This window comes from Schistocerca americana, chromosome 6 (assembly GCF_021461395.2).
Source record: "Schistocerca americana isolate TAMUIC-IGC-003095 chromosome 6, iqSchAmer2.1, whole genome shotgun sequence".
NCBI classification, from domain to species: domain Eukaryota; kingdom Metazoa; phylum Arthropoda; class Insecta; order Orthoptera; family Acrididae; genus Schistocerca; species Schistocerca americana.
Genome location: NC_060124.1, coordinates 1,528,879 through 1,550,463, shown reverse-complemented (window position 1 = coordinate 1,550,463; position 21,585 = coordinate 1,528,879). Strand labels below are relative to the sequence as shown.

At 41.7% G+C, this 21,585-nt stretch overlaps 1 protein-coding gene across 1 annotated transcript in view; it reads right to left on the bottom strand.

Annotated features, from left to right (window-relative positions):
* The window catches only part of LOC124619851 (probable phenylalanine--tRNA ligase, mitochondrial), a 25,114-nt gene extending 3,529 nt beyond the window's left edge, over positions 1–21,585 (bottom strand). The window contains exons 1-2 of the mRNA XM_047146462.1: positions 20,614–21,585; positions 792–948 (exon numbers count right to left, since the gene is read on the bottom strand). Coding sequence (XP_047002418.1) covers positions 792–948; positions 20,614–21,162 — 706 coding nt within the window. The 5' untranslated portion in view covers positions 21,163–21,585. The remainder of the gene's footprint in view (positions 1–791; positions 949–20,613) is intronic.

Here is a 21,585-nt window from a genome sequence, read left to right as displayed (position 1 = left end):
GAACATCAATTTCTGATTATGAAGATGTAGAAGACAAAAAGGTCATGACTGATTCAACTGTGGTGCCTACGAACTATGACTTGAGCACCAAAGCAATGCACATGTAGTGAAGAAAGAGTGTTTGGTAGAATAACAGAATGAAGACGAGTTGATCAAGGAACCCACTATTAAGCACTCTGAGGCACTGAAATGTTGCTAGACTATGCAGTAGAAAATTCATTCAACTAATCTATTGGTTAAAAAGAGAGATATATTTTTATGACAAACTACATTGAGGAATAAATGTATCCTTAGATTCCTGAACAGACCTCTGCAGGATTTTATTTAGTTGACACCATAAGTAATTCTTATTGCTCATTTTTGGACCCTTAAAACTTTAGGTTACCTTGATGATAGTTCACATTAACCTATATAATCAAAAGATTGCTGTAGTGTCATTTTTCACTAAATGTTTTAAGACTCTTAAGTACAGCATCCTAACGTTTTGGATTGAGAAGGTGGACAAGTATCAAACACAGAGGGAGCTCTGATTTATGACTCCTTGTACACATTAATAGCTACAAACATCACAACCAGCAATGCTTAATCATAGCAGGTGCTTATGACTAGAGTTTTCATGATGCCAAACTGCTTAACAGACAATACTGCCATGAACTACATTGTTTAGCCCTCCAATATAACCAATTTGACTTCTAATGTTCAATATTCAATGTTTCTATATCATTCCTCAATTAATATTTTTAAATACTTATGTAAATTTCAACAGCTTTGTTGGCCTTGACAATTCCTACCTGATCCAAACAGAGTTTCTGCTAATCCTTCAAGTGTCTGTTTCAATTCATGTTCCATGTGTTTTGTAGCTGCCAAGGTATGGCATGCTTGCTTGGCTGCAGTTCTCTGACTTTTCTTTTCAAATACTGCCTGCATACTTCCCTCGTGTCTGAAAACCTGAAGAGAATCATACAATTAAATTATTATACTGCTTAGGTTGGGAGCCTACAATCTCCGATTTAAAAGAAAGAGTATTTTTTTAATGATCATAAACAAATTTTAAAGTTGGTTTACAGTGTTACATTCAGAAACTAGCATCTGAGGAACTATGTTTCTGCAGTTTAAAAAAATAAATAAATGAAAAGAGGTGTGAAAAGAGGTACTGACAGATGGTTGCAAGAAATTGAGCTGTCACATTGTATGAAGTAGCAGTAATTATAACAAAATGTACAAGTTTTTTCTCCTTCCTTCAACACCTATGTAAAGACAACAACCCATAGGTTGGTTTCAGTACAATAATTCTATACTATGTACAATACTACTGGAAGTGGTATAACTGTGGATCTTTGGTCTTGTAATCTGACACATACCCACTTACATCTCCAAGTTATATACACAACACCAAAAAGGAAGAACAGCTTGTGAATGGAGGAAGATCCACATGAATAGAAAATTAGAGAAAAGTACTTTTCAAAAAATGGAACCTGAGAAAGGCACCATACCATTTTCTATTTATTCTAGTATTCATCACTGATTAGAATGGATATAGTGATATAGTCTTGCATTTGCTTCTATACTTTGTCATCTCTTTGTTGTGAGCATGTACGGTTGTCAACACTTTGTGCCTTATGTTTGTGTTTGTGTCATTATCTATAGCCTTTCTCTCCTACACTGTTCACTGCATTAATTAGTATTTAACCGGTCTTATTAACCTCTCCATTCTTGTGCAACATATCCTGCCTTACTTAAATCATTTTACGCAGTCTGGCTGCCCAATTAATACTATTCTTTTACTTAGCATACTGTACCTCTGATCTCTTCCAGATATGAACTCTAGCTGGTCATTATTCTCAGCCCTGTCTTTCTTTTCTTTACACTAGTCTGAATTCTGTGCTGAAAGGTTGTCCCTCCTGAAAATTTTAACTTTCATATAATTGTGCTTGTCTGCAACTTGACGTGTCTTCTTCACTGTAAGTAGCAATCTAACTTATCCTACATCTACACTCTGCAAACCACCATGAGGTTCATGGCAGAGGGTACATCCCATTGTACCAGTTATTAGGGTTTCTTCTTGGTCCATTCACATATGGTGCTTGGGAAGAATGATTGATTGAATCCCTTTGTGCATGCAGTAATTATTCTAATTTTGTCTTTAAGATTCCTCTGTGAGTGATATGTAGGGGGTTGTAGTATATTCCTACAGCACCCATTTAGAGCTGGTTACTGAAAACCTTGCTAATAGACTTTCTCGGGATAGTTTACACCTATCTTCAAGAGTTCAGTATTTCTGCGACACTCTCTCACGGATTAAACAAACCTGTAACCCTTCATGCTGCCCTTCCTGAATACGCTCAATATCCTTGATTACACTTCCCCAGTATTCTACCAACAAACCAAAGTCTACCTGCTTTACCTACAACTGAACCTATATGATCATTCCCTTTCATGTGCCTGCAAAGTGTTACACCAGGTATTTGTAAGAGTTGGCCAATTCCAAGTGACTCACAGTTATTATAGTCATGGGATACTATGTTTTCTTCATTTTTTTAAGTCCAAAATTTGACATTTTTGAACATTTAAAGCAAGTTGCCAATCTCTGCACCACTTTGAAATTTTTATTTATTTATTTACGTGCCAAGTTTCGTAGGACCAAATTGAAGAGCAAATCTCCAAGGTCATTGAACGTGTCAGTACATGAAATTACAACATAAAAGTAATAACAGATAAAAATAAAATGTTTATGAACTCAAAAAAGTCAAGCCATAAGTAAACGCAACCCACAATGTAACAAAAGAATCAGCTTAATTTTTCAAGGAACTCCTCAACAGAAGAGAAGGAAGGAGTAGCCAACGAGGAAACTCTTCAGTTTTGATTTGAAAGTGTGTGGATTATTGCTAAGATTTTTGAATTATTGTGGTAGCTTATTGAAAATGGATGCAGCGGTATACTGCACCCCTTTCTACAAAAGAGTTAATGGAGTTCGGTCTAAATGTAAGTTGGATTTCTGCTGAGTATTAACTGAGTGAAAACTGCTTATTCTTGGGAATAAGCTTATATTGTTAACAAGAAACGACAGTAAAGAATAATATATATATATATATATATATATATATATATATATATATATATATATATATATATATATATATATATGTCTAAAAAGAAAGATGATGAAACTTACCAAACAAAAGCGCTGGCAGGTCGATAGACACACAAACAAACACAAACATACACACAAAATTCTAGCTTTCGCAACCAATGGTTGCCTCGTCAGGAAAGAGGGAAGGAGAAGGAAAGACAAAAGGATATGGGTTTTAAGGGAGAGGGTAAGGAGTCATTCCAATCCCGGGAGCGGAAAGACTTACCTTAGGGGGAAAAAAGGGCAGGTATACACTCGCACACACACACATATCCATCTACACATACACCACATATATATATATATATATTTTTTTTTTTTTTTTTTCCCCAGAGGCCAATGTCAAAATATCCAAACTGGTAAACAGCGGTGGACAAGAGGTTCGCGAACTGACGCTGCTTATTGCCCGAACTGCCCATTTCTGAGCCAAAAAATCCTTTCAGAGTGGGAAGAGTTATCCCAAAATATAATATCATATGACATAAGCAAATTAAAATAAGCAAAGTAGACTAATTTTCATGTCAAATGATCACTTACTTCAGATACCATTCGAATAGTAAAAATGGCAGCATTAAGTCTCTAAATAAGATCCTGAATATGGGCTTTCAACAACAGTTTACTATCTATATGAACACCTCGAAATTTGAACTGTTTAGTTTCACTAATCATATGCCCATTCTATGAAATCAAAATGTCAAGTTTTGTTGAATTGTGTGTCAGAAACAGTAAAAACTGAGTCTCACTGTGATTTAACATTAGTTTATTTTCTACGAGTGAACGCATATCATCAACTGCACTATTTGAAGTCGAGCCAGTGATGCACACAATGCCCTTTACTGTCATCAGCAAACAGAAACATTTTAGAGTTACCCATATACTAGAGGGCATATCGTTTATATAAATAAGGAACAGGAGTGGCCCCAACACTGATCCCTGGGGCAACCCCCCCCCCTTCCCCCATTTGACCATACCCCATTCAGACCCCACATCACAGCCATTCTCGATACTGTGAATAATGACATTTTGCTGTCTGTTGTTAAAGTAAGAGGCGAACCAATTGTTATCTACTTCCTGTATTCTGTAATGGTCCAACTTCTGGAGCAATATTTTGTGATCAACACAAACAAACACCTTAGTTAAGTAAAAAAATATATGCCTAGCATTCAAAACCTTTTGTTCAACTCATCCAGTACCTCACAGAGACAAGAGAATACAGCATTTTCAGTTGTTACATAACTCCTAAAGCCGAACTGTACATTTGATAGCATGTTGTGTGATACAAAATGATCAATTATCCTTACATACACAGCCTTTCCAATATCTTTAGCAAACACTGATGGCATAGAAATAGGTCTAAAATTGTCTGCATTACCCCTTACTCCCTTTTTATAAAGCAGCTTTATGACTGAGTACTTTAATCATTCAGGAAACTGACCATTCCTAAAGGAAAAATTACAAATATGGCTAAATACAGGGCTAACATGTGCAGCACAGTACTTTAGTATTCTGCTAGGTACTCCATCATATCCATGGGAGTCCTTAGTCTCCAGTGATTTAATTATTGACTCAATCTCCCCCTTGTCTGTATCACAGATGAGTATTTCATACATAAATCTCGGAAAGGCATTTGCCAAGAGAATTTTATGATTCCCTGGAGAAACTAAATTTTTATTTAATTCACCAGCAATGCTCAGAAAATGATTGTTAAATACTGTACATATATCTGATTTATCAGTAGCAGAAATATTTTTACTACAAACTGACTTTATCCCACCGACCTTGTGCTGCTGACCAGACACATCCTTCACAACTGACCACAGGGTTTTAATTTTATCCTGTGAATTAGCTATTCTATTTGCATATCATATACTCTTTGCCTTCCTAATAACATTTTAAGCACCTTACAGTACTGTTTGTAATGGGCTACTGTAACTTGATTGTGACTACTTCTAACATTTTGATATAATTCCCGCTTTGTTCTACATGATAGCCTTATCCCACTAGTCAGTCACCGAGACTGCCTTTTCCTGCTAGTATACTGTCTAGAATGTTCTAATGGAAAACAACTCTCAAAGGGAATGATAAGGAAAGCATTTATATTTGTCCTCCGCGTTATCAGCACTATAAACATCCTGCCACTCTTCTTCCTTGAAGAGGTTTAAAAAACTCTACTGCTGTTGGATTAACTTTCCTACATAGTTTGTAATTATATGTGACATTTGTTAGCACAAAAGCCTTTTAGTGTTAAAATTTGTGTATCACTGCCTAAAAGGCCATTCACCGTTTCACTAAAAGAATGCCCATCTAGTAATGAAGAATGAATAAAAATATTGTCTATGACTGTGCTACTGATCCACTGCACTCTAGTTAAAAAAAAAACAAAACAGTCTGCATCAGATCATATGAATTTAGATCTACCAACATATTTTTTCTTGCACAATCAAATACAAACTTAATACTGAAGTCACCACATATAACTAATTTCTGGTGCTTCCTACAAAGTGAATCATGAACCATCTCTAGCTTTAGCAGAAATGCCCTGAAGTCAGAGTTAGGGGACCTATAAATATCAAAAATTAGAAGTTTAGTTTCACAAAAATCAACTGCCCCTGCACAACATTTAAATATCTGTTCAGTGCAGTGCCGTGATAAGTCCATGGACTCAAATGGAATACTGTTTTTTACGTACATTGCTACTCCCCTACTCTACAAGGAACTCCTTGAAAAACAGCCAGTTAATCTGTATCCTGGTAAAGCAAGTTTCTGAACTGGCAAAATATTTACGTGATGCTACAATATATCAATAATTTCAGAGTCAACGTCTATAAGCAGTTCACTAACTTTATCTCTAATAACTCGTATATTTTGATGGAATATACTAATTCCGTCTCCACTTGAGAACATGACATCCTCTGAAGGTGATTCTTTAGTTAGAGGGACTTCCTTTAAGTGGCTATACCTATTAGCTGACTTCAGTCAAAGAAGGTGCAGCTCTAACACCAACTACTCTTTTTGTTGTGCCTATCACGACTCAGCATCTCCGCTATATGGTGAGTAGCAACTTTCCTTCTCTAATATTGTCAACAGCTACAGGAATTTTTCCATGAGTGATCCCACTACACTGTCAGCCATAAGCATTGTCAGCCTCCCTTTCCCATACTTACTGCCTAGTGAAACCCAATCTACTGATAAACTCAGCTGACACCACGGCAATGTGACCCATGCTCTCTACCATCAGTGCCTTCTCCACATGTTAACACACATAACAGCTTCATTTAGATGAGGCTGATCATGACGCTGAAACAGTTGCATGAAATGAATGTTAGTGCCACCAGTTTGAGTAGCTACATTTACCAGGTCACCACCTACATCATGTTCCCCATCCCTATCAAGACTATCCCCTGCTCCACCCACTATCACAAATCCGATCCTCCTTCGTAAAACTCATACATAACTCCGCTATGCTGTTCAGTCACCTGAGCCAACCCTACACTATGCTTCACAATGCTGGTGAGCTGGTATTCTCTCCCCAACACTTCCTCCAACAGGCGGCCCACACCTCTACCATGTGAACTACCTAGCAGCAGAACCTTCTTCTTTCTGTTAGACTTTGCAACTGACTTAAGCCTCCTAACTGCTGAGGACTGCTGCATGTTTCCTACAGCTACAACTAAAAGAGGATCCTTTCAACTCAACTCTGACAGTCGATCAAATCTATTGCATATACACAAAGTACAACTGTCTGAATTGAATACCTCCTCCTCCTAGCTGCCTTCTTGCCGACTGCCAGTTCCCATTCCCTACCATCCTTCACCCTCCTCAACCTATCTAGTTCCTTCTTTGGGTACTGCAACTGCACCTGAAGGGCACAGATCTTATGCTCCTGCTCCTCTATCAATATATTTCTACTATAAATTCTGCATTCCCAGGAGAGGATCTCGCTAGAGTGTGTGTGTGTGTGTGTGTGTGTGTGTGTGTGTGTGTGTGTGTGTGTGTGCGTGTGTTGGGGCTTATGGGCGCTCAACATCGAGGTCATCAGCGCCCTGACACACATTAAAAGGAACGAATGTGGACAGACCTAATAAAACTTAGAAACACACTCAAAGAAAGCAGGAAAAGAAGGAAAATACTACATAAGAAAGTAAAACGGAAGGAAAGGGAAAACATAGCAACAAGAATGCCACACAAAATTGTCATTGGCTGGCCACTTACATAAAATATGGGCGAGCTTGTCACACAGTGAGCAAATTAAAATCCTCTCCCGAAAATCTTTGTAAATACATTTGACATGGCACAGAACTTTAAAACTTTAACCACATTTGTCCGAGTGTTGCCTAAAAGAGAGGGCAGGTCCACCGGCAAGTCAGCCGTGGCCCGCTGGTCAGAAAATAAAACACAATCCAATAAAACGTGGCGCACAGTGACCTGAACGCCACAAGCACCACAAATTGGAGGGTCCTCCCACCAGAGCAGGAAGCCATGCGTCATAGGGCTGTGGCCTATTCGAAGCCGAGTGAGGAGAACCTCGTCCCGTCGATGGGGCTGAAAGAAAGTACACCACACACGCGTTGTGAGCTTGACTATACGGAGCTTATTGTCAGTCACTTCCAGCCACTCATCCTCCCACCGTGCGTGCAGGAGGATAGCACACTGAGATACTTGTGGATCGAGACACGCCTCCTTGGCTGCGAAATCTGCCCTTTCATCCCCAGCAATGCCGACATGCCCCGGAACCCAGCAGAAAGCTACAACCTTCCCCACTCGCTGTAGTTGGAGGAGGGCATCATGGATGGTCTGGACTATTTTATCTGCCGGATACAAATGGTGCAATGAGTGAAGGGCACTGAGTGAATCGGAACAGACAAGAAATTTAGGAGAGCAAGAATGTCCATCTGCTCCAGTGCCCGCAAGATCGCAGACAATTCTGCATCAAAGACAGTAAAAGTCTGAGGCAGTCGGACCTTGAGGACACGATCCGGAAAAACAACTGAGCAACCAACGGAATCCCCTTGTTTCGACCCATCCGTAAAAACAGCTACATAATCATGGTGCTCAGGTAAATGACAGAAAATGCTGCATTAGAAACGGTGGCAGGAGTGCAATCTCTCTTGTATTGCAATAAATCTAAAATCACTCCGGGTCTCTTCAGTAACCAGGGTGGCAGGCGGTTAAAACCCTGGATTTGGGGTTGTACCAAGTGACTCTAGCACACGTTGCACACGGATGCCAAACGGCAACGTAGCCCGGGGGTGGCGGGAAAAAAGGCGGTCCAAAGGTGGATGGCCAACAAGACGGTGAGCAGGCAAGCTGGGAGCTGCAAGAAACTTACAAGCCTGGCACACCAGCAGGAGCTGCCGCTGGATGGTAAGTGGCGGTTCGCCAGCCTCAGCACAGAGGCTGAGTACGGGACTGGTCCGATAAGTACCTGTGGCCAGTCGAATCCCAGCATGGTGAACAGCGCAAGGATCCGCAAATAAGACGGCCTCGCTGACCCATATACTGTGCACCCATAGTCCAGCCGTGAGCGCACGAAAGCTCGATAAAACTGAAGGAGACGCGCACTGGCCGCTCCCCAAGATCTGTGGCTGAGGCACTTGAGGATGTTCAGTGCCTTCAGCGTTCTGGCTTTCAAGCCACGTAGGTGTGGCAGCCACGACAACCTGGAGTCAAAAATTAGGCCCAGAAACCGCACTGTGTCTCTAAAATGTAGGACAGTATCCCCCATATGCAAGGCAGGCATAGTAAAAATACGACGAGAACGATTAAAATGAACACAAACACACTTATCGGCAGATAACCGAAAACCCGTCTTTGCAGCCCACTCCTCTAACCGCCGCACTGTTAGCTGCACTTGACGGCTCGCGGTTGCAACACTGGAGGAGGAACAGAAAACAGCAAAGTTGTCCACAAACAAGGAGCACTGTACTGGACTCCTCACTGTAGACGTTATAATGTTGATGGCTATGGCAAAGAGGGCAACGCTTAAAACACTGCCCTGGGGGACACCGTTCCCTTGCCCAAAGCGATCAGACAGTGTGTTACCAACGCCGGTCCGAAAAAACCGCTGAGACAGGAAAGACCGAATGAAAATGGGGAGGTGGCCACGAAAGCCCCAGTGATGCAGTTGTGCAAGAATACAGTGTCTCCAAGTAGTATCATATGCCTTACTGATATCAAAGAAGATACCTATACAGTGATGCTGACGGAGGAAAGCCTGCTGAATAGCCGCCTCGAGGAGGGTCAGGTTGTCGACCGGGGACCGAAATTTTCGGAATCCACACTGAAAGCGACTAAGGAGCTGTCTGGTCTCTAGCAGCCAGACCAGACGACGGTTAACCATTCGTTCCAGGGTCTTTCCGACACAGCTTGTCAAGGCGATACTACGATAACTACTGGGACATGTGCGGTCCTTTCCTGGTTTGAGGAGAGGGATGAGGATTGCCTCCCTCCACGAGGTGGAGAACACTCCTGTCTGCCATATGAGATTAAAACATTCGAGGAGGATTTCCTTTGACGCCGCTGGCAGATGTCGAAGCATGGAGTAACGGATGCAGTCGTAACGTGGTGCAGTGTCAGAAGTCTCAGTAAGAGCTGATTCAAGTTCCCACATGGAAGAAGGGGAGTTGTAGGCCTCAGAACTGTTCGACCGAAAGTCCAAGTTCGCTCTTTCGACAGTCGCACGGCAGCGACGAAACGCTGGATCCTGGGTTGCAGTGGCAGTACTTCGTGCAAAATGCTCTGCCAGCATCTGAGCAATGGCTCTGGATGTCGTTTGGAGGCATCCCTGGTTCAGGACTGCGGCTATTGGTAAACGGTTGCATTTACCGGAAATCCTCCGAATGGTTTCCCATGCTTTTGTGGAACAAGTGGAACGGTTGATGGAGTCCAGGAACTCCTGCCATGACCTTTTCTTGCTCTCTTTAACGACACGGCGTGCCCTGGCTCTCGCGATACGAAAGGCGGTAAGATTGATCGCTGTTGGGCGGCATTTAAATCGGCGAAGAGCCGCACGCCTGTCCCGGATGGCTGAACGGCACTCTTCTGTCCACCAAGGCACAAGGCGCCACTTAAGAGTGCCAGAAGACTGTGGTATGGACAGGTCAGCAGCATGATGGATCACAAGCGTGATGTGATCCACCCATTCCTGTACGTTGTTGTGGTGGTCAAAGACAGCCAACCGAGTGAACAGTGGCCAGTTAGCCCTGCCAATCATCCACGATGGTGGCCACTGCTCCAGCAATACACCATCCAGGAGATGAATGCGGACAGGGAAGTGATCGCTGGAATGAAGGTCGTCAAAGACGTCCCAGTGAACAGAGTCGGTGAGGGTTGGAGAGCAGAAAGATAGGTCAATGGCTGAGAATGACCCTGTAGCAGTAGAGAAATGAGTCGGAGTACCTGTGTTGAGGATGCACAACACTTGAGATGTTAGGAGGCTCTCCAAAATTCGACATCGAGTGCAAAGAGAAGTGGAGCTCCACAGGACATGATGGGCATTGAAGTCTCCCAGGAGGAGAAATGGGCGGGGGAGTTGGTCGATAAGATCTGTGAGAGCGTCTAAGGTCATTGCATCCAGAGGGGGTAAATAAAGGGAGCAAACGGTAAGCCTCCGAGGTGAATGAATTTCAACTGCAACTGCTTGCAGGTCAGTATCCAGGGGGAGAGCAGAGGAGTGGTGGTCATTATTGACAAACACAGTGACTCCGCCTTTGGCCCTTTCTCCAGTCAGGTCATCTTTGCGATAGGACGTATAGCCCCTTAGTACAGGAGCATCAGATGGTTTGAAATGCGTTTCCTGTAAACACAAGCACAGGGGGTGTTGCCGTGCTAGGAGGTTCAGTTCCTCCACATGTGCCCGGAATCCATTCATGTTCCACTGTATAATGGGAGCCATCTATCAGGGTGGGAGTACCTTCATTCTCACTTTCTGTCGGGGAGGAGAGCCCACAACAGGTGGAGGCTCAGTTTTGGCGCGAGATGATTGCCCCAGTCTGACATCAACCTCCATCGCCTCAGAAGAAGAGTCGAGAGAGACGTCAGAGAGAATGACATCCACATCAGCAGACTGTATAACTTCAGTCTCCTTTAGTGGGCGAGTCTTCACCTTTGTCGTTGGCTTCGATTTTCTGGCCTGAGGTGGCATTGGAGCCAAAACCTCAGAAGCAGTAGGGGATGTAGCAGCGCTGAGCAGTGCACAAGGCTGGACCCGGGAAGTTGCAGGAAGTTCCATGATGTCAGCTACCACAGCCTGGTCAGAAGGCCGGGAAGGGGGGGGGGGGGGCAGCAGGCTTCACAGGAACGGCAGCAGCACACGTACATTGACAAACGCAGGTGCTAGTGCTGACAGTAGCAACCTCCGTTTGTGTAGCGGCATCGGTTTTCAAGACTGGCTGTTTGAGAACGGAAGAAAAGGAAGCAGCGAACGTGGGCGGCTGCAAGGACTTGTAAATTTTCTTCGCCTCACCATACGGGATGCGTTTTAAGTTCCTGGATCTTCCGTCCCTCAAGGAAAACTCTGCAATCCCTACTCCACACAGGGTGATCCCCAGAGCAGTTGACACACTTGGGAGGAGAGGAGCAACCAACTCCCTCATGGGCAGCTTTACCACAATTCCCGCAAGTGGCTTCCCCTCTACAGCCGAGAGTAGTGTGTCCAAAGTGTTGGCATTTAAAATACCGCATGGGGTTGGGGTAATAAGGCCGTACACTGAGACGTAGCAAACCTGCCTTCACATGCTCTGGCAATTTGGTGCTGTTAAATGTAAGGATAAATGAGTCAGTCTTTATGAGAGTACCATCCACCCCTTTCATAACGTGTTGCACGTCGACAATTCCTTCCCGGGACCATTCAGCCTTCAGTTCGTCTTGGGGAATGTCAACGAGATCTATGCAAGTCACAACACCCTTGCTGTAGTTCAAGGTGTTGTGAAATTCAGTCTCTATCGCAAACTCCCCAAGAAATTGCGCCTTCTGAAGGTTCTGGACTTGCTGGAAGCTAGATGTTTCAACCAACTAGGTGCCATTTTTTCGCAAGCGCTTGACAGACTTTAATGTGCCAGCAATACCTTCTAAGCCCTTCTGGATATAAAATGGCGAAACTTTTTCGAAACTCCCATCTTTTCTTTTAATTATGAGAAACACATTCTGCGAAGCAGTTTGCATTCTGTTACGTGTAACTGAATCAGGATGACTGGCTACATGAGCCCTCTTGTTGGATTGGGTGTTAGAACCCACCAGCGGTCCATCCTTTCCACTGGCAGGAGAAGAATAAAAGTTCGAGGGTTCTATCTCGGTCCCACGAGCAGCTAGGGAACTAGAAGTCCACCTAGACAGAGCCCACGTGCCTAGGTAAGCCTTATACAACTGAGGTGTGGCAGGTTCCCCAGAGGTTGCCCACTAACGACTGTTCCACCTCAACAGCCATGCATCTCATCGGCGCGCAGCACACCTTGAGATTGAGGGGTTGTTTATAGAGGTTTATTCCATCCTCGCGATCCGGGCAGTCAAGCCAATATCCCCACTCCCTGAGACACACAACATGCCACCGCCGCGCCGCACGGTGGTCGCTGAAGTATGCCCAGAGCTTACGGTGACAGAGGACTGGCGGCGCTTTCCAGTCCCCAGCTCAGGAACCCCGGGATCGCCAAGCCCGTACCCAGCAAATGAATGCTGAGCCCCTGGGGGCAGGATCTCGCTAGAATTCCCACTGGGTTCCCCACCCCACTGCATTCCCCCCCCCCCCCCCCCAACGAAAATACTTTGAACAAATCCCACTACTCACAAACCTACAACAGAGCCCACACTTCTCACTCGTGGTAAAATTTTTACAGTTATCTTATCAAGATCTGACTGAATATTTATGCAGCTCCTTTCAGACAGTACTTCATTATAGATAACTGCATCATCTGCAAAAAGCCTGATTTTACTATTAATATTGTCTGCAAGGTCATTAATGCTTTTCTGAAACCAAGAAACCCAGCATCTACCAGACTGCCTTGATCGAAAGCTTTCAGTACGTCATGTGAGAAAAGTGCGAGTTTGGTTTCACATTATCGATATTTTCGAAAACCATGCTGGTCAACATTGAGGAGGTCATTCTCTTCAAGATACCTCTGAACATGTTCTAAGATTCTACAACAAATCGATTCATGGATATTGGAAGGTAGTTTTGGGGATCACTTCTACTGCCCTTCTTGTAGATGGGTGTCGACTGTGCCTTTTTCCAAGAACTGGGCAAGTTGTTTTTGTTCAAGAGATCTATGATAGATTATAGTTAGAAGAGGGGCTAACTCAACCACAAATTCAGTATAGTATCTGACAGGGGTTCCATCAGACCCTGGGGTTTTGTTCAATTTTAATGATTTCAGCTGTTTCTCAGCACCACTGACACTAGTACCTATTTCAGTGGAATGAGGCTTAGATTGGGGCAATTCACCTGGGTTTTCCTTTATAAAGGAACATTTTAAAACAGTTAAGCATTTCAGCTTTTGCTTCACTACCCTCAATTTAAATTCCTGTCTCATTCACTACGGACTGAACACTAACTTTGGTCCCACTAACAGCCTTTGCATACGACCAGAATTTCTTTGAGTTCTGTGAAAGATCACTTAACAATATTCTGCTATGGTAGTCACTGAAGGCATCACATATAACTCTCTCGACAACCAAATGCCTTTCATTCAGCATCTCTCTTCTGCAGCCGTGTACTTTGTTTTACACCTATTATGCAGTAATCTCTGTTTCTTCAAAAGTTTCTTAACAGTACTGTCTGCCACAGAGGTTTCCTTCTAATACGAATTGTTCTGATGGGTACATATCTATCTAGTGCATGGTCTACTATTCTTTTAAACCTGAGACAGAGATCCTCTTCATGTTCCTGCCCTGTGCTGAAAGTTTCAAGTTCTTCATTGAGATATGGCACTACGGATTTTTCATCCAGTTTATTAAATGTATACAGGGTGTTACAAAAAGGTACGGCCAAACTTTCAGGAAACATTCCTCACACACAAATAAAGAAAAGATGTTATGTAGACATATGTCCGGAAATGCTTAATTTCCATGTTAGAGCTCATTTTAGTTTCGTCAGTATGTTCTTCCACCTACGCTCAACGGAGCACGTTATCATGATTTCATACGGGATACTCCACCTGTGCTGCTAGAACATGTGCCTTTACAAGTACGACACAACATGTGGTTCATGCACGATGGAGCTCCTGCACATTTCAGTTGAAATGTTCGTACTCTTCTCAACAACAGATTCGGTGACCGATGGATTGGTAGAGGCGGATCAATTCCATGGCCTCCATGCTCTCCTGTCCTCAACCTTCTGGACTTTCATTTATGGGGGCATTTGAAAGCTCTTGTCTACGCAAACCCGGTACCAAATGTAGAGACTCTTCGTGCTCGTATTGTGGACGGCTGTGGTACAATAAGCCACTCTCCAGGGCTGCATCAGCGCATCAGGGATTCCATGCGACGGAGGGTGGATGCATGTATCCTCGCTAACGGAGGACATTTTGAACATTTCCTGTAACAAAGTGTTTGAAGTCTCCCTGGTACGTTCTGTTGCTGTGTGTTTCCATTCCATGATTAATGTGATTTGAAGAGAAGTAATAAAATGAGCTCTAACATGGAAAGTAAGCGTTTCCGGACACATGTCCACATAACATATTTTCTTTCTTTGTGTGTGAGGAATGTTTCCTGAAAGTTTGGCCGTACCTTTTTGTAAAGTATATCTTTCTGCTTGTTTCAGTTGTCCTTTGTACTTTGGTAATCATTGTTGCCACAACCGCGTCATGGTCGCTGATACCAGTTTCAATGTGGACATCCTCACAGATCCAATATATTTCCATCATGAGTGTGGTTCCTAACTATCTGATCTAGATAGTTTTTAGAGAAGCATTTAGTACCGTTACACAGAATGTCTTAACAAGCCCACCAATAACAAAACTGTAATTTTTCAATTAATTGTTGCATGAAAGTTTCCACAATGATTACAGTATGATTGGGAAACTTACATACAAGCGATGTGAGGTGTTCTCTAAATTTTTTGGTTAGATGAGGAGATGAGTGTGGTGGGCGATAGAAGGATCCAATTATTTATGGCACCCCCCCCCCCCCCTCCCGACATTGAGTCTTGCCCAAACAATCTCACATGAAGCTTCAATTTCTATCTTGGTGAATTTGAGTTTCTCGTCTACTGCGATAAATACACCACCTCCATTCCCCATCTGTCTATCCTTTTTATGTGCACTTAAATTTTACCCAAAAGTCTCACTGCTATAACTTTCAGGTTTTAACAGCTTTCTGTACCTAGTATTATGTAAGCTTCACTGTTTTTCATGAGCTCTTCAAACTGTTGGCACTTTGTTGCAAATGCTTTGCCAGTTACCATTAGGATTTTAATACTCTCACCTGTGCAGGCATTTCTTTCAGCCTTACACTGATACTTCTGGGTTTCCTACAGCTATCATCATCTGGATGAGTTGCCTAATCTAAAATATCCAATGTGCACCCTACATACAGTCAGCTGCCTGAGTATCAGCTTCTGATGTGTAGTGCACAACTGACCCATTTTGGGGGATCCACAGTTCTCAACTCTATGGTGCAAGTCCAGGAAGTCACAGCCTAGCTGTCACAGAACTTTCGATGTCTCTGGTTCATTCCTCCCACTTGACTCAGAACCATAGGGCCACAATCAGCTCTGGGGACAATGCTGCAAATTATGAGCATCAATGAAACTCCACGCACAAGGCTTGTCTTCCCAACCTTCTCTGCCAGTCGCAGTAATGACCCAAGAATGACCTCGGGGCTCAGGCAACAGCACTATTTGTTCCAATGAGCACCACAATTTGCAGTTGGTTGCACACTGTTCCCTCAAAGGCAGCTGGAATACGTCTTCAACATGTTGAATGGGGACCCCAGGCATACACACTGACTGCACCTGGTGCTCTTTCCTTGCTGTCATTTCCCTAAGGGGTACCATCATTCGCCATATGTTTGAACTGTCGACGATTAATGGACCTCTATCCTGTTGTGTTTGCCTCCTCCTGACACCAGAAAAACAGCTTTCCCCAAAACAGGTGAAGTGTGTCCCGCTGGCTCAGTTTCAGTGAAAGACAGCATATCAAACTTATTGGTCAGGGGGATGGTACAACACCCTGAGTCCTCCCTGGTCCCCGTCCACCCTGTACAGGATGCCTAGATCTACCATTAACATGCCACTTGCAGTCAAGTGTATGAGTAATGACAAATCTTTTACTTTCTGCACAGGAGACACGACCCATGGGAGGGAGGGGATAGTAACTGGGGTACCTCTGCTACCGGTATGACAGGTACTCGACTCTCGGGAACTCTTCCAACACACCAATTTGCAGCAGCTGCCAATCGTTTGACAGTAGTCAGGGCGATTTCCAGCTTCTTATGAACATCAACCGACTCTTCCCATGTTCGAGAACAGCATTCACAGTGAAACTGCGTTTTGGCTGGTGCAATGTATTACAAAGCAGTGAACAAATAGCTTTAAATTACACCTACTGATTGTCTGTCAATCTGCTGAGCTAAAAATTTGGTAACTACCTATAAGAATTTAACCAAATGCACAAAACAAGATTTCTACTAATGCAAGACAATGAAGAAGCTTGCACAGAACAGACTAATGTGGAGAACTGCATCAAACCACTGTTGCATCTATAATGTCGTGCATGCTTATGCACTAAAATCTTGCCTTATTAGTTTTTTCACAATCATCTGTGCACTTGGTTTTGAAGACATTAAGCATTAACTGCCAATCTCTGTACTTAACTCACATTCCATTAATTTTTCATTTCTCATTGCATTTCACGCTGCTGAAGATTTTCTTCATGACCCATAAATGCTGTTTGACTTCTGAAACTGATATTAAAAACTATGTACTTTTGTGAGTTTAAAAAGTTATTCATACACCAGTGACATGGAATGCATGAAGGGACACTGAATTAGATGTTAGCCATTACATGTCCATCACATTGATTAGTTTACAGAATCATACACTAAAGCTTGTTAAAAATACACTGAAATCTTTCTGTCCAAAACTATGTTTTTAATGTTGTTTAGTAGTCCCTATTGTATTCTGTAAATGTTTTAATGCTTATCACCACCAAGTTGAAGCAGATTACATTTGGCTTTTCTCATCCTCAAAGCAGGTCTGAGCAACCTGCCCTACCTTTTAACCTTCCCCAACACACTACCCTTCTCTCCTCCCTGAAGAATAAGCTAATAATTCAGTATGCTAGTCATGTATTTTTATGCTTGTTTATCAAGAGTATTAAATATTTTGCCTCCTAAATGTAAGTACTGGGCAGAAATTCTATCTTGTAATTTCATACAGTCACATTTACAAAAAAGTAAGAAGTTAATAACAGGTAAGAAAATCTGGATTCAATAAGCATCAAATTCAATGAGTTCTCTTACTCCAGAGAAAATCACAGCTACAAATAGTAAACAATACACTCACGGGCAATTGTCTTACCAAGGCTTGAAAAGAAAATTATTTGTTTATCAAATGGATGCATTACATGCTGAGGGATACTGTGACCCTGGTAATTAACATTCAGATTAAATAACTACAGGTCACACACATTTTGATCAAGTCTAATGAGTTAAGCCTGACATAGGGAATAAAACTGTGTGCAACCTGTGGCTGTTTTATTTGAATAGAATTGATTTGTGACTTCCATTTTAAGAACATGAGTATAATAATTATTCTTTCAGTTTCAAATATGCTTCTAATAAAAGATGGCAACTTTGTGCTAAAAGTCTGGGCCACCACTGGCCCAATTTTCATAAAAGAGTAGGCCTATCTAAAGTGGTGCCCACTTGAAAGCAAGTAGCACTATAGGTGACTCTCCCTTGTGGGAAACCTGTCAAACAATTTTGACAATGCGTATGACTTCAGCAGTTTTATCTACAACGTCTGTCATACCTGATAACACTAATAAAATTCTGGAAGAATTGGTCATTTACAGTAATCTCAGCAGTAAATGCCTTGACAGTATAGGTTACCAAATTCTAACTCTGGAATGTATTGTATTACTGGCAGCTTATGTAGGATGAAATTGGAATATGAGAAATTTGTAATACAGCAGTTATTAATTATGCATTTCTTTCTCATTTTATTCAACAGGCTCACAGTAACACTGTCATATGACCAAGGAACACCTCATTACACTTCGCGAATAATAATTGAAAATATAATAAGATGTCCATTTTAAATCAAACACCAAGGAAAAAACAAACCAGGATGACTGACACCGTAACAGTCCTGAATAATACCTACAGAATCTATACAGAATGAACCAGAACTTCACTGACAAACTTTCAGAGGTGGTAGTATGGACCAAAACAATAAAACTGGCTACTAAACATATGCTTTAAGACACATATCCTAAGAGAGCCATCAACTTTTGTTCAGGAGAGGAGGTGTTTCACAGCAGCAAAGCGGAACAAGTGCTTATAGTTCTGAAGATATACATTTTGGAGCCCACGCATTTTTTCTCATTTTGGTCCATACTACCACCTCTGAAAGATCATTGGCAGAGTTCTGGTTTACCCTGTATAGCTTCTGTTGGGATGATTCAGTAATGTTACCTGGTCAGTCATCCTAGTCTTTTTTAAAGAACCACTGGTATGCCTGTGGAAAATATGAGTTCATCAAAAGCTAAAATACATGGTTTGTTACTAAAAACTGTCAACACTTACAGAACAAGGTCTATCGAAGGTAACACCTCTGAATAACTTACAAGACTGTGCTCCATATATAAAGTTCATTTCTTTATCTCTTGCTCACTGAATAATGTTTGAAGCAAGTGTCTTTCATTAGTAATAAATCTTGTGAGAAAGTATGAATTGACAAACAACTGCATATATGGCCTTTACATCAAGTGTTTGAGCTAAAAATATCACCTGTGCCTGAACCAAGTTGCCACAAATAATACCCCATATGACATGCACTAACGAGTGTTCAGAGTAAACAAGCTTCAGCATGTCACAGACATATATGGTGTGCAGCATTTTATACAAGGAGCTGCACATTTCTGCATTAGATTACAAAAGATACATCACATGACAGAGCTACCCATGTATCTTCAGTCCTAGGAATCTTGTACGTCTATTTGTCTTGTCAGTATTGTAAGAAAAATAAACACTCGTTACTGAATGACACGTGCAAATCTGACATACAATCTGTAAAATGTTTCTTCAATCCCTGGTTCTCTACTTCCAAATCAACAGAATATGAAAGACTTCATACTGTTATTGTTTTATACCTGCCTTTTGTGTCTGTCCACTGACAACCTAGGCAACACTGTGTGCAATAGACTGTAATGTCAATTTTTAAGTAAATGTGTTTCATTTTATTGTATTGTGTTCTGGCTGTTTGTGCTAGATGAAGCATTGCTTACAACTCATTCTTGCAAAAGGAATCTCAGTACAACATTTACAGGTCAGCTGTGTATTAGACGGAGGCCACTTACTCTAGGTTCCTAGTCTATATGCTCACATGAGCTGACATCCTCTGCTCCACACATCCAGACTCTCTTACCACTCATAGTTTAAAAAAATCTGTAATTGTTTTTATGTCTCCTGAGAATAAACTTATCAAAACTGTACTGCAATAAATGTTGACATGACTCCTCAAAGCCTAAAGTCTTTAAGTCAATTCTACGGCACATTTTAATGTAGAAATAAGAGAGACAAAACAAATTTTTCACTCTACAGCATAATCGTGTACACTGTTCTGAAAGTACCTGGAATATTAAAACTACATGCCACACAAAGACCCATATCCAGAATCTTAATTTTTGCACAAAATGCTCAATTACAAACTGGCAAATGTGAAGAATTAATATATCTGTGATACCGGACCTAACATTTTAAACACGGTTTGTCTCCTCTAGAACTTTAATGTGTTGCATTTGGTACATAGCAAAAATCCATTCCATTATTCACTTGGTTGAGTTACGTATTTATTTACGAATATTGTTACTTCAGAGCAATGAGAAACATAGGCTGGCAAAAACTTCTAAATCTAGCTTCCTCAATATCTATAATTGAGAGTACACAAAAAAGATAATGAAGTACACCATAAATGATTACTATTCAGAGGTTGTGGCTTTTTCCTTTCATTGAGTAATGTCATTCGCATAATTCATTATAATGCAATTCTGTTTGGAGGTATCAATACAGATATATGATTGTGGGAGACAAACACATGCAAAGTAAAGCTTAGTGCTAAATACTGCATGCTAGAGTGTGGCAAATTTTTGAAATGGATGTGTTGGACAATACAGAAGGGTCTTAAAACCCTTGTCTTCCAAATGACTATCGTACATTTTCAATGATGTTACCTATGTTTATTTCATGGTGTAACACTGTTTTTTTTTTTTTTCTTTTTTCCCCAACAGAACTGTCAGTGTACGAAAACTACTACATTACTGCATACTCACTTCTTCAGGAGTGCATATCCTGACAGCATCGACTTGGTGAAACGCCGGATAATGTTTTGAATCTATTTCATCTCTACGATATACATCACCTATAATTAGGAAATTGTTTAGACCACTGCCAATAAGTTCAGATTGGTGGGCTGTAGTGTGTGCTCGCAATAAATTGCTTCTGTTTATATAGTAACAATCACTTTTTTGCCGGCTGGGGTGGTCATGTGGGACAAGAAGGCTGTCAAAATTCTGCTCGACGGTAACCACAGGGCTTAAATCATCGAATACGGCGAACAAAGGATTTCCCCTCCGTCCCACGAATGTCTTATACATATAGTTCACAATGCGCTTCTTGACTAAATGCAAAGGATGACCTGGTTGAGAATGTAAGTTTTTTCCTATATAAGAGAGAACTTTGGGTGTTACATTCGTCCACTCATCTCGACTATATGATTTTCCCTTTATTTCGATGTTTGAGAGTGGTTTAGTTTCATTTACTGTAGAAAACGAACATCGTATCGGTGATTTCGGGAAAAAGCTAGTTAATTTTCGCACCATTTCTTGTACGGGACAGAGACACAAACACCACTTCACTTCAATACAACACCTTCCATCCTCTCATAATATGAGAATGAGACTCATATGTTTACATCCACACCAGCGTTACCAGCTCGGAAAATGAAAACACACCAGAGAAGACTAGCACTAGCAAGCCCGGTTAGCGGTTAGCATTCGATACCTCTTTCGCCATGTAAAGAATGTTGACAGAACAGAAAATATAGTTATATAAAATATAGTGTAGTTTGAAACCTGAAAGGCGAAACACTTAAAACGGCCCTAGAGACAGGTATTGTTACAATTATACCACATTACGTGGTGGGCGCCATATCGAATATTCACTACGTTCGCATTCGACACATCTTCCGAAAGATGAAAACCGACTTTCTAAAACTGTTTTTCGCTCTCCTCTTCACATGTTAA